The sequence below is a fragment of the Bubalus kerabau genome, chromosome 21, assembly GCF_029407905.1.
Source record: "Bubalus kerabau isolate K-KA32 ecotype Philippines breed swamp buffalo chromosome 21, PCC_UOA_SB_1v2, whole genome shotgun sequence".
Taxonomy (NCBI): domain Eukaryota; kingdom Metazoa; phylum Chordata; class Mammalia; order Artiodactyla; family Bovidae; genus Bubalus; species Bubalus kerabau.
Genome location: NC_073644.1, coordinates 27,041,413 through 27,055,125, shown reverse-complemented (window position 1 = coordinate 27,055,125; position 13,713 = coordinate 27,041,413). Strand labels below are relative to the sequence as shown.

Below are 13,713 nucleotides of genomic sequence, written 5' to 3'. Positions count from 1 at the left end.
CACCTAATCTGAGGCTTCTCTGGTGGCTCAGAGGTTAAAGCGTCTGCCTCCAATGAGGGAAACCCGAGTTCGATCCCTGGGTCGGGAAGATCCCCTGGAGAAGGAAATGGTAACCCACTCCAGTATTCTTGCCTGGAGAATCCCATGGATGGAGAAGTCTGGTAGGCTGCAGTCCACGGCTTCGCAAAGAGTTGGACACAACTGAGCGACTTCACAACTCAATCTGGGACCCAAAAGATATGCAGGTGGTAGACAAAGATTTTAAAAAGTAAAAAAATAGCTATACAGTGTTTATAGCTAATGTTTAGAGCTAAACAGTGAAAGTGAAAGTCATTCAGTCCTGTCCAACTCTTTGTGAACTCATGGCCTGTAGCCTGCCAGGCTCTTCTGTCCATGGCTTTCTCCAGGGAAGAATACTCAAGTGGGTAGCTGTTCCCTTCTCCATGGGGTCTTCCCAACCCAGATCTCCCACATTGCAGGCAGATTCTTTACCATCTGAGCCACCAGGGAAGCCCTGCTAGCTATAATGTTTTAGTTTCAAAATCTTTATATAGAAATATCATAGCATATTTTTTTTTTCAGTCTTAAGTAAAAGAATTCAGCTGAAAGACACTAAAACTAAAGAAAACATAACATCATCACAAAGCAAACTAAAGAGACACTGCCCTTTTACTAGACTGGCAGAAATGCCCATTAAGCCACAAAATGAGACATGTGCACGAGAGGTCAGTTTCTTCACGCATAATCAGACACTGCTAGTCGTACACAGAGGGCAACGGTCATCAGCTAAGGGCAGAAAGCTGCTGGCTTGCAAACCAAGTACTGAAAAGATGCCTCATTACAGGCAAATTTAAAATGCTAAGTAAACTGCAAATTAAAAGAAGAATAAAATATTGAAACCAATTGGGTTTACCTGAATCATCATTCCATTAGCCACTTCACCTCGAGTGAGTTTCTTCAGGAAGTCTTCTCTGCCCTATACATTATCAATTTTTTCAAAAACGAAAGGAGGTTTTATGTATGAAAGTCACAAAACATTTTAAGACAACTGCTAAAACAAAATACACTAACTTAGGTTAAAATGAAGACTAACTGTTCACTACAGACTATTATAATTAAAAAAAAAAAAAAACCACAAAAAACCCTGATGTTATCTGAGGCAAAATTAGTAAGTGATACAACACCAGGAAATAGAATACAGAATATCTGTTCAATTAATTGTACATTATAAACTTGAACTAAAATACCAAAGTAAGAAAATCAAAAAGGAAAAATTAGATAGTCTTCAATTACTCTTTTTTAAAATATCAGTCTGCTTTTACTATTTTCCAGAATGAACACATTCCATTTTGAAAGTGAGACAGATGAATTCAAGTTTAAAGTTTACAAAATATGATCAGATTCTCCATGTGGCTTGAAAAAATTTTCCCTTTGGCTGTTTCTTATTTTAATCATTCCTTGAAAGATGGTGGACAAAAAAATATGTGGAAAAAATTTTCTATTTGATACTTGGATAGAGAGTCTTAATATCTTTATAGTTGTACTTTATATTATCACACAACCAGATTTAGAAGTAACTCAAAAATTTCCTTCTGTGTTTAGAATTACCTCTTGGAACCCCTTATTTGAGGGAGGAGTTGTCCTGGATTTAAGCTGTCCTCTATATTAAAAAAAGATGTACAGCTTTGTAAAGAAGAACTGTTGAAGTTCTCTAAAATTCCTTCTACTGAACCCCTAGCATATCACAGAGTCTACACAGACATTCTAAAGAAACAAGTCAATAAGTCTCTCCTACAACCCATTTCCTTAGTATAGCAACCCATCAAAATTACATTCTTCTAAAGTAAAGCATGAAATTAAAAGATGCTTACTCCTTGGAAGGAAAGTTATGACCAACCTAGATAGCATATTCAAAAGCAGAGACATTACTTTGCCAACAAAGGTTCGTCTAGTCAAGGCTATGGTTTTTCCTGTGCTCATGTATGGATGTGAGAGTTGGACTGTGAAGAAAGCTGAGCGCCCAAGAATTGATGCTTTTGAACTGTGGTGTTGGAGAAGACTCTTGAGAGTCCTTTGGACTGCAAGGAGATCCAACCAGTCCATTCTGAAGGAGATCAGCCCTGGGATTTCTTTGGAGGGAATGATGCTGAAGCTGAAACTCCAATACTTTGGCCACCTCATGCAAAGAGTTGACTCATTGGAAAAGACTCTGATGCTGGGAGGGATTGGGGGCAGGAGGAGAAGGGGACGACAGAGGATAAGATGGCTGGATGGCATCACTGACTCAATGGACGTGAGTCTGAGCGAACTCCGCGAGTTGGCGATGGACAGGGAGGCCTGGCGTGCTGCGATTCATGGGGTCGCAAAGAGTCGGACACGACTGAGCAGCTGAACTGAACTGAACTGAACTGAACTGTAAGTAAAGCAAAGTAACTCCAAAGAAGAAAAGAGGAGATAAAGAAGGCAATACCTTTAATATATTACTTCACCCAAGATATACCTATATCTAAAAACCAATTTATTTAATGATGTATTTTGATAATTTAAACAAAATTAGTTGCCTCTTCTAATATGATAACAGATAACAGTAGTTTTATCAACTAAACATTTAGTATTAAGGGAACCAAATTACAAATGACTCTATAGACTAGAAAAAATATACTGTATTTCAAAATAGTAACTGAAAAATGTGTGTGTGTGTGTTTATCAAGGAGATAAATTGTAAAATGGTAAGGCATGAAGCTGAAAAGATAAACCATCAGCTTATGTAGAATCTTTAAGGCACAATAAGAAAATTAGTGAAGAATGTTAAGCAAGGTGTGTGTTTTAGGAAGGTTACTTGGGCTGCAATGGGGATTAATTAGTGTTTCCTTAAGATTCATTCATCCTTTTAAGTGTTTTTTTAATTGTCAGTAAAGAGAGAACTCTATTGTTTAAGTGAATTCAAGTTCCTGAACTTACATAAAGTAACATCATGCAAAAAGAATTTGCATAAATAAGGCCAATAAAAACTGTAGGCAGTATGTATGCTCAGTCCCTCGTGTACAATGCTCTATGACCCCATGGACTGTAGCCCACCAGGCTCCTCTGTCCACTGGATTTCCCAGGCAAGAATGCTGGAGTGGGTTGCATTTCCTTCTCCAGGGGATCTTCCCGACTCAGGGACTGAACTCAAAGAGTCTCCTGCCTCTCCTCCACTGGCAGGCAAATTCTTTGCCACTCTGCCACCTGAGAAGCCAGTATATGAGACATTATAATAAAATAGGCTAGAAGTCTGAAGATGCAAGAGTAAAACAATTGCATTTCTTTGAAAAGAAGGGAAAGAGTCCCATGAAATTTTGAAACCTGTATTTCTATACAAAACCAACTCAACCTATTACCAGTGGATCAATGTGCACTTCCTGCAAGACAACATCTGGAGCTTCACTCTCACCTCTCAAGGAACTCTTTAAGCTCTGCTTTCTACCATGCCCCCAAACCTCCGTGACTCAGAGCAAAGTCAAATGACAGGTCACCAGAAGGGAAACTACTGGGTTGGCCAAAACAGTCATTCGGATTTTTCTGGACGATGGTATGGAAATGGCCGAATGGATTTTTTGGCCAACCCAGTCCCTGGTACTGACCGGGCTGCCGATTTCAACTTCTACCGGCCACAGGGCGTGTTTCCAGCCAGATGTTCAGGGCCTTCCCTCGGTACTATCCCCTTCCTGAAAGCATACTCTGTCCATCCAGGCACTGGCCAAATGCTGGGAAGTTGACCAGTTCCTAGGAGAGCTACCAAGTTACTATGACCTTCAAGAACTCGAGAATTAGCCTAAGACTGACATTAAGGTGAGATCTGAGGGTCACAGGCCTCAGCAACATCTGAGTGAGGGGACCTATTTGTCATCCCTTCCTGTTGTCATAAGAAGCATTCCCTGTAAAGCTGACTCTGAGGTGGTGGAGTTTTGTGTGCAGAATTCTTATTAAGGCGTGTACTTGGAATCAACTCCTGTTGGACTGGAGAGGGGGCATGACGGGAAAATAGAAAGAAGATGGGAGATGATGCAGGATTAAGCAAAAACATAGGCTGAGCTCTTAATACAAAGCATCCCCAACAAGAAGCTTGGTCAACACCATGGGGTGTCCTGGAGCAAGAACAGGCCCCCAGCTTTGCTGCACCTGGAAGGGGAATGACCTCAAGCAAAATGACAACTGATTTCTGAAGTAGAATCTGGGCAGTTACGTCCATGAAGCTTCTGTCATGAGTCCCCTCAATGATAAAGCTATCATTAGTGCTACTAAGACTTATAGGCAAAGTATTATTACCTGCCTACTATGTAGAGTTTGTTTTAACCTCACAACGAAATCCATGAAATCGCTAGTATTGTCCCCTTTTGCAAATGGGAAAACTGGGACAGATTATATAAATTACCAGAATGCAAAAATCTAGCACACATTGGAAGCAGGATGCTAATCCACATAGAGAGCCTAGGGACTTTATTTCATTGCCTTAGGATCTCAGTGACGCCTGGATACCCAGGATCCTTCAATGTGACTGAAATATTCAGTGCAGAGCCTTCTGACTGCCCTGTCTCTTCCTTTGCGAAGTCTGCTTTTCCATTGGGCTTTCTAAGCAATTGGACTGTTGGACTCTGTAACTCAGCCACCTATTCCACAGACAGAGGAATCGAACTGAGACTCTGTGTTATAGACACACCAATCTGCCAGTGAGGCCATGTGTACATGCAAGCTAGGTTGCTTCATGTCCACCTCTTTGCGACCTCATGGACGGTAGCTCACCAGGCTCCCTTGTACATGAGATTCTCCAGGCAAGAATACTGGAATGGGTTGCCATGCCTTCCTCTAGGGGATCTTCCCAACCCAGGGATCAAACCCATGTCTCTTACGTCTCCTGTATTGCAGGCGGATTCTTTACCATTAGTGCCAGCTGGGAAGGCTCCAGGAACATGATAGCTGGCTCTAAAACAGTCTGCTTAGAAGGTTATGAACACTAGGGAGATGTTCCTTTTTAAATTCTGCAGCATGGATTATGTCACTGCAAAAAAAACAGTAGCAGGCTAAAATGGGTATGAATTACTGTAGGCTTAACATAAGAACCAGAGTGTGGTGTTCTTAGCAAAATACTGATTGCTTATCATTGAAAACATTCAAAAAGAGAGACTGGACAATGACAATGAGCTACAGTAGTTGTAAAAAGATTCCCAGATTTAATCATCTAAGTACCATTTTTTGAGAATGTGCTGTATCCCAGGGAATTTCCTAGAATATTTTATACAGATAGGCACCTCTATCGATCCATGTAGGGACCTTGCAAAATGATCAGAGATGCACAAGTTTCAGTTAACTTGAGGCTGCGGAAAGTGAGGGCTACCTGTGCGTTGTGTGTGTGTGTGTGTGTGTGTGTGTGTGTGTGTTCGTGAAACACGCACGTGTATATGAGCCATCATATCCATTTAGTGACTTAGTTACATCCGTTGTTGTTGTTCAGTCACCCAGTCATGTCTGACTCTTAGTAACCCCAGGGAATGCCGCATGCCAGGCCTACAATTCAAAGATGAGAAAACTAAGGTCACAAATGTCATGGCAGTTGCCACATGACTGAGATTCAACAAGTATCAATGCCGAGCTGCTTGACATTGCAGCCTGGGCTACTACACAGCATTCTGAAATAAGCCCCCACCTCTTCTCAGCTTTCAGTCCTCTGTCTGGCACATAATCTCTATTGAATGAACAATTTATTGAACAAATGCATTAACAAATAACAACAACAACAAAAATTAGTCCCTAGGCTGGGATATGAATTGTAAAATTTCAGGGCTTTTCACATTTAAAAATATGTTTTTAAAATGTCTTTCTATATAATGAGAAACTTGGGATTCATTCAGCTATCACACAGATTCTCACTCATAAACAGCATCTTGGGGAGAAAGAATGAAACAAAGCCTACAGGACATTTTCCCCGAGATGCAGGGAAATGGGTGAGGTGGTAGGGAAGGCAAGAAGATAAGTAACTGGATAAGCACTGAAAGAAGACTGCCTTTCTCAGGAATGCACTCTGCAGCCCAACCCGGGCCAGGCTTTTCGGTTTTTCAAACTGCCAAAGTACGGTAAAGGGAATAAAAGCCCAGAAGCATCATCATTTAACACCTGTAAGTCAACCAAGAATTATCAATGAATGCTAAGTCTACTGGGTGAACTTTTTGGAAACAGGTCCATATTCTTACACCATCACTCAGTTGAAAGTAAAAGTGAAAGTCCGCTTAGTTGTGTTCAACTCTTTGACACCCCATGGACTGGGATTCTATGGAGAATCTATGGGATTCTCCAGGCCAGAATACTGAAGTGGGTACCCTATCCCTTCTCCAGGGGATCTTCCTGACCCAGGGATTGAACCCAGGTTTCCCACAGTGTAGGCAGATTCTTTACCATCTGAGCTACTAGGGAAGATTATCACTCAGTTGAGTACTTGTTAATTATAGCAGGAGGATGGATAAACCACAACTTTAACCAAATGATCAAACTTATTATCACTAGTTATCACTTTGGCCACCTGATGTGGAGAACTGACTCACTGGAAAACACTCTGAAGATGGGAAAGATTGAAGGCAAAAAGAGGAGAGGGCGGCAGAGGATGAGATGGTTAGATTTCATGACTGACTCAATGGACATGAATCTAAGCAAACTCTGGGAGACAGTGAAGGACAGGGGAGGACCGCATGCTGTACAGTCCATGGGGTGGCAAAGAGTCGGACACGACTTAGTGACTGAACCACGACAACTATCACTGGTTATGAGACAAACTTACACCATGTGTTTTATAATATGTTATATTCCTGCCACAAGTGTTTTCTCTGAATCTAATCATGAGTAAACACAAAGATCAATCCACACTGAGAGAAATTCTGCAAAGTAACTGGCCTTGACTCCTTAAAAAATGTCTGTGTAATGAGAGACAAGCTAAACAAAAGTGTAAGGGACATTATAAGATTAAAGGGAATTTAAAAGTGATAACAAATGCAATATGTTATAACTCAAGCATGTGGCAACCAATCAAATTAGAGAAGTGTGTGTGGATTGTATATTTGTGCCAGTTACCTAATTACTGTCTCTTAGCTCTCACTGCACTCTTAACTCTGATTTGAGATACTGGAGCTGGGTCTTGTGCGTGAACAGTGAACAGTTTTCTTCTGCCAGCTGGAGTAAAGTGAGGCTTTATCAGTAGAGGGCTCAGAGGGGCTTACAAGCAAAGGGGATTCCCAGCCTTGTTTTGGTTCTGACTAATTTCCCCTTCGTCATGCACAACTGGTGTCAGCTGGTCTGCGAGGAACCTCCAGCCCTCAGCCAGGTTCTACCCAGAAACTCTGTTCACGCTCCAGTCAACCTACACCAAGGTTCTCTGCTTCTGGGCCACCTACTGAACACAGCCGCCCTCTTCTATAATGCCTTACCCTGCTTTGCAGGAGAACAGCTTCTTCCACAACTGACTATCATGTGGGTACGTTCCCGCATCCCTACGGGCTGTGAATATCCCCTGCATCTGCTATTCCTACATGCTTCAGACCAGGATCTGTAAGCTTTCCCTGTAAAGGGCTAGACAATAAATAATCTACACCTCGTGGCTATAAGGTCTCTGTCACAACTACTCAAATATGGTTTTGGAGAAAAGGAATAGAAATGTATTAAAAAGATAGCTTTGAAGAGTTTGAAAGAAGCTCAGGGAAAGCGGGTGACAACATCTCAGAGGCTCGGAAGAACCTACGCTGAAAACATCCTGGTGGTTGACTTGCTGCCCGGCTTTAGCAGCCAGAAACCAGCAGGTGGCAGCAGAGAGCTATTCTAATGGAAGCGACTCCGGCATGAGCAGAAAGGACAGCTGAAGTCCAGAGACCCATGTTTAAAGAGAAAATGGAAGGAGAAACTAAACATAAATAGATCTAAGCTCATAATCACGGATGTTTCATCCCTTTTATTTCCAGTGACAAAAGGGGCACTAAGGAAAAGGTTGTAGAATTCATTACATAAGGTATGAGGCACGAAGAGAGAGAAATAGACTTTAAAATTAAGAATGAAAACCATAAAGCAAAATTTGGGATTTCTGCAGGTGGGCTGGGATGAGTTAGTGGTGCAGGGCAGCTCTGGCTGTGAATTGCTAGGGCAGTTTTAGGTGGTCAGGACCCTAAAGCAAGTCCAGGATGCAGCTCACCCAACCTGGTTCTATCCAAAAGTAAACACAACAATACTATTTCATCTATCATTTTTTATGAAGGTATTTGTGCTTTTTTTGTAGAAATATTTTAAAACTAAAAAATTTAAAATGAAACCGTAAAGCCAGAGATACATATTTTGACTTTTTGGTGCATTCGTTTTTAGGTCTAGGGATTGAATACTATCTTGGTTAAAATTACCCTTATAAGTTCTTTTTCAGCCACTTAAAAAAGAGGACTTTCATTAATTTTTAAAAATTCTAAATGAAATGAACTCACAATTTATCTTTGTACTCATATATTTATTACTCTATTACCTAGAAATCTGTGTATTTAAATTTTCCCACTGTATGTTAACTATGTACTCAAGCTTTCCATAAAAATTTACTGAGTACTTACTTTGTTCTAAGTACTGTTAAACCTAGGGATGCAGCAGTGTACAAAATAGACAATAATTCTTGTCCCCTGTAACATATTTTCTGGCAGTTATTATATAATTAATCATAAAACACCTTTAAATTGTATCTATATAGCTTCTGTTTATCTTTGTTATCTGGTGATTTTAAGTCCTATTTTTATAAATAATGTTAATGAATTATAGATATGAATACACTTCAAATTCTTTACTTATTATTGATAAATTAACTTTTCAGAAAGTTTCTATTAATTTATACTGAGCTGGATACTCCAGCAGCTTATGAGAGTCGCATACTGATATGTCTGCCTTTATCAAATATTAGTTTTGATTTATGTAAAATTGGCATAACATGTTCTTTTTTTCACAAAATTACTGTCAGAGTAGAAGATAATGCATACAAAGTAGTAGACTGAAGGAGATATTCAAAATAAGCATTCAACAAATAGATTACTTTCAATATGTTACTTAGAATCTACACGTTTATCAGGAGACAGACTTGAGTTAAATGTGCAAGTCAGTTATTGAAGACTATTATCCTAAAAAGTAAAAGTAGCCCTATGCTATGAAATATTTTTTAAGTTGTCTATCCCTAATATTTTTGAAAATATATCATCTCTGTCAGGCTCCAAAACCTTTTTTATTCAATATTATTCCTTTGTCACACAAGGCACAATGTAAGTATTGTTATACACATTTAAGAGACAAAAAGCCTAGGCTCAATATGGTTAAGCAATATTCTCAATATTTTCAAAACAAATACTTAGCAGAACAGGAATTTAAATTATGAAACATTTGACTCCAAAACCTATACTCTTTCAACAAAATCACATATGCCTTTGAAAAGAGAGAAAAAGAAACAAAATTCACAGATTTAAATGGAAATACGAAAGAGCTAATTCATCACCTCTTTTCTGGCAAACAAAGCTCTATTTCCAGTAGAATAGGGATGGAAGTTATATTTTCATATAGTTTTTGCAACAAGTCAAATAAAGTTTAATTTTGTTCTCAAATGTTTGTGGCATCAATATGCTTTATTTACATCATACCTTCCAGGTCTATTTACTACTCCCACGTACATGTGTCAGGAAAATAAACTGGTGCTTAACCGAGGGCACACCTAGTTGCCTTTTGAAGGACTTAAGCCTTCAAATACCTTCATTCTATTTCTGTTTCACCTGTACCATAACACTTTTCCCCAGTAAACATGTACCACTAATTGGAGGCCCCAATATTACAATTAATGGCTTCCTTTCATTCAACTTTGCTGAAGTATTCCTCCTCTGAATGTAGTAGAGAAGAATCTTAGTAAACTAAAATCCAATGGGACAAAAGAAAAAGAGTGAAAATAGTGATCAGAGAGAGATAAAGAGTGACTATGCTATCAATTTAAAGCACAACTCTGTGGGAGGGGGGGATGATTTGGGAGAATGGCATTGAAACACGTATAATATCATATAAGAAACAAATCGCCAGTCCAGGTTTGATGCAGGATACAGGAAGCTTGGGGCTGGTGCACTGGGATGACCCAGAGGGATGGTATGGGGAGGGGGGACGAGGGGTTCAGGATGGGGAACACGTGTACACCCGTGGTGGATGCATGTTGATATATGGCAAAACCAATATGATATTGTAAAGTAAAAAAAAAAAAATAATAATAATAATAAAAATAAAGCACAAGTGACTCTGAGATTCTAGGTTACTTAAAACAGAGGGACACATGAAACTTTAGAGCATGCTTAATTATTAATAAGAGAAGGAATAAAATTTATATCAAGAAAATTTTTCTCTTAATTCTGAAATCTAAAGTAAACCAGGTACATTGATTTTTGACCATTTTGAACAGTCTGACCACTTCTCTCACTAGTATGAAAAACCTAAGTACCAATGGTCAACTTTGAACATACTTTTACCAGCCTTTGTTAAAAGCCAAGGACATAGTATCAGTTCATAACTCAACAGAGGCAGTAGCAGATGGTGAAAAGTAATATCTTCTAGATTTCAATGAGACATAAGCCCTCAAGAATGTAAATGAAAAAATATCAGAATAGTCATTTATATGATCATTTCATAAATACCATCATGTCTTCTCTCCATTTTTTGATTGGTTTGTTTGCCTTGTTTTTTAATATTGAGTTTCATGAGCTGTTTGTATATTTTGGAGATTAATCCCTTGTCAGCTACTTAATTTGCAAATATTTTCTCTAAATCTAAAGATTATCTTTTTCTCTTGTTTACGGCTTCCTTTGCTGTGAAAAATCTTTTAAGTTTAGTTAGGTCTCAATCATTTATTTTTATTTTCATTACTCCAGGAGGTGAGTCAAAAAGATCTTGCTGCAATTTATGTCCAAGAGTGTTCTGAATATGTTTTCTTCTAAGAGGTTTATCAGATCAGATCAGTCGCTCAGTCGTGTCCGACTCTTTGTGATCCCATGAATCGCAGCATGCCAGGCCTCCCTGTCCATCACCAAATCCTGGAGTTCACCCAGACTCACGTCCATCGAGTCAGTGATGCCATCCAGCCATCTCATCCTCAGTCATCCCCTTCTCCTCCTGCCCCCAATCCCTCCCAGCATCAGAGTCTTTTCCAATGAGTCAACTCTTCTCATGAGGTGGCCAAAGTACTGGAGTTTCAGCTTTAGCATCATTCCTTCCAAAGAAATCCCAGGGCTGATCTCCTTCAGAATGGACTGGTTGGATCTCCTTGCAGTCCAAGGGACTCTCAAGAGTCTTCTCCAACACCACAGTTCAAAGGCATCAATTCTTCAGCACTCAGCCTTCTTCACAGTCCAACTCTCACATCCATACATGATCACAGGAAAAACCATAGCCTTGACTACATGAACCTTTGTTGGCAAAGTAATGTCTCTGCTTCTGAATATGCTATCTAGGTTGGTCATAACTTTCCTTCCAAGGAGTAAGTGTCTTTTAATTTCATGGCTGCAGTCACCATCTGCAGTGATTTTGGAGCCCCCCAAAATAAAGTCTGACACTGTTTCCACTGTTTCCCCATCTATTTCCCATGAAGTGGTGGGATCGGATGCCATGATCTTCGTTTTCTGAATGTTGAGCTTTAAGCCAACTTTTTCACTCTCCACTTTCACTTTCATCAAGAGGCTTTTGAGTTCCTCTACTTTCTGCCATAAGGGTGGTGTCATCTGCATATCTGAGGTTATTGATATTTCTCCCAGCAATCTTGATTCCAGCTTGTGTTTCTTCCAGTCCAGTGTTTCTCATGATGTACTCTGCATATAAGTTAAATAAACAGGGTGACAATATACAGCCTTGATGTACTCCTTTTCGTATTTGGAACCAGTCTGTTGTTCCATGTCCAGTTCTAACTGTTGCTTCCTGACCTGCATACAAATTTCTCAAGAGGCATATGAGGTGGTCTGGTATTGCCATCTCTTTCAGAATTTTCCACAGTTTCTTGTGATCCACACAGTCAAAGGCTTTGGCATAGTCCAGAAAGCAGAAATAGATGTTTTTCTGGAACTCTCTTGCTTTTTCCATGATCCAGCGGATGTTGGCAATTTGATCTCTGGTTCCTCTGCCTTTTCTAAAACCAGCTTGAACATCAGGAAGTTCACGGTTCACATATTGCTGAAGGCTGGCTTGGAGAATTTTGAGCACTACTTTACTAGCATGTGAGATGAGTGCAATTGTGCGGTAGTTTGAGCATTCTTTGGCATTGCCTTTCTTTGGGATTGGAATGAAAACTGACCTTTTCCAGTCCTGTGGCCACTGCTGAGTTTTCCAAATTTGCTGACATATTGAGTGCAGCACTTTCACAGCATCATCTTTCAGGATTTGGAATAGCTCAACTGGAATTCCATCACCTCCACTAGCTTTGTTCGTAGTGATGCTTTCTAAGGCCCACTTGACTTCACATTCCAGGATGTCTGGTTCTAGGTGAGTGATCACACCATCATGATTATCTGGGTCGTGAAGATCTTTTTTGTACAGTTCTTCTGTGTATTCTTGCCATCTCTTCTTAATATCTTATAGTGTCTGGCCTTATATTTAGGTCTTTATTCCACTTTGAGTTTATTTTTCTGTATGGTGTTGGAGTGTTCTAACATCATTCATATGTAGCTGTCCAGTCTTCCCAGAATCCCTTATTGAAGAGACTGTCTCTTTTCCTCTATAGACATTTCTCCAAAAAAAAGACTTACAGAGGGCCAACAAACATATGAAAAGATGCTCGACATCACTAATTAAAAATTAGAGAAATGCAAATCAAAACTACAATGAGGTAGCACCTCACAACAGTCAGAAGAGCCATCATCAAAAAATCTACAAACAATAAATGCTCGAGAGAAGTATGGAAAAAAGGGACCCTCTTACAATGTTGCTGGGAATGTAAATTGGTACAGTCACTATGGAGAACAGTACAGAGGTTCTTATAAAACTAAAAACAGAGCTACCATATGACCTAACAAATGCACTCCTGGGCATATACCCAGAGAAAACTGTAACTCAAAAAGATACAAGCATGCCAGTGTTCACTGAAGCACTGTTTACAATAGCCAGGACATGGAAGCAACCTAAATGTCCATCAATGAAGGAATGGATAAATCTGTACACACACACACACACACTCACACACACACTGGAATATTACTCAGCCATAAAAAGGAATGAAATGATGCCATCTGAAGAGATGTTCATGGACCCAGAGACTGTCATGCAGTGTGAAGTGAGAAAGAGAAAGAAAAATATTATATAATACTGCACATATGTGAAATCTAGAAAAATGATACAGATAATTTATTTGCAAAGCAGAAATAGAGACACAGATATAGAGAACAAATGTATGGATACCAAGGCGGAAGTGGTGGTGGGACATTGGGATTGACATTTATAGATAACTAATGAGAAGCTACTGTATAGCACAGTACTCAATACTACTCAATACTCTGTGATGACCTACATTGGAAGGAAATCCAAAAAAGAGGGGTTGTATTATACATATAGCTGATCCACTTTGCTGTATAGCAGAAATTAACACAAGATTGTAAAGCAACTATATTCCAATAAAAATAAACTTAAGAACTGAAAAAAAAAATCATCAGTCTTACCTGGAATTGG

The 13,713-nt window shown here is 39.5% G+C and overlaps 1 protein-coding gene across 1 annotated transcript in view; it reads right to left on the bottom strand.

Annotated features, from left to right (window-relative positions):
* The window catches only part of CCDC178 (coiled-coil domain containing 178), a 387,324-nt gene that overhangs the window by 266,196 nt on the left and 107,415 nt on the right, over window positions 1-13,713 (bottom strand). The window contains exon 14 of the mRNA XM_055558994.1: window positions 914-976. Within this exon, the coding sequence (XP_055414969.1) occupies window positions 914-976 (63 nt within the window). The remainder of the gene's footprint in view (window positions 1-913; window positions 977-13,713) is intronic.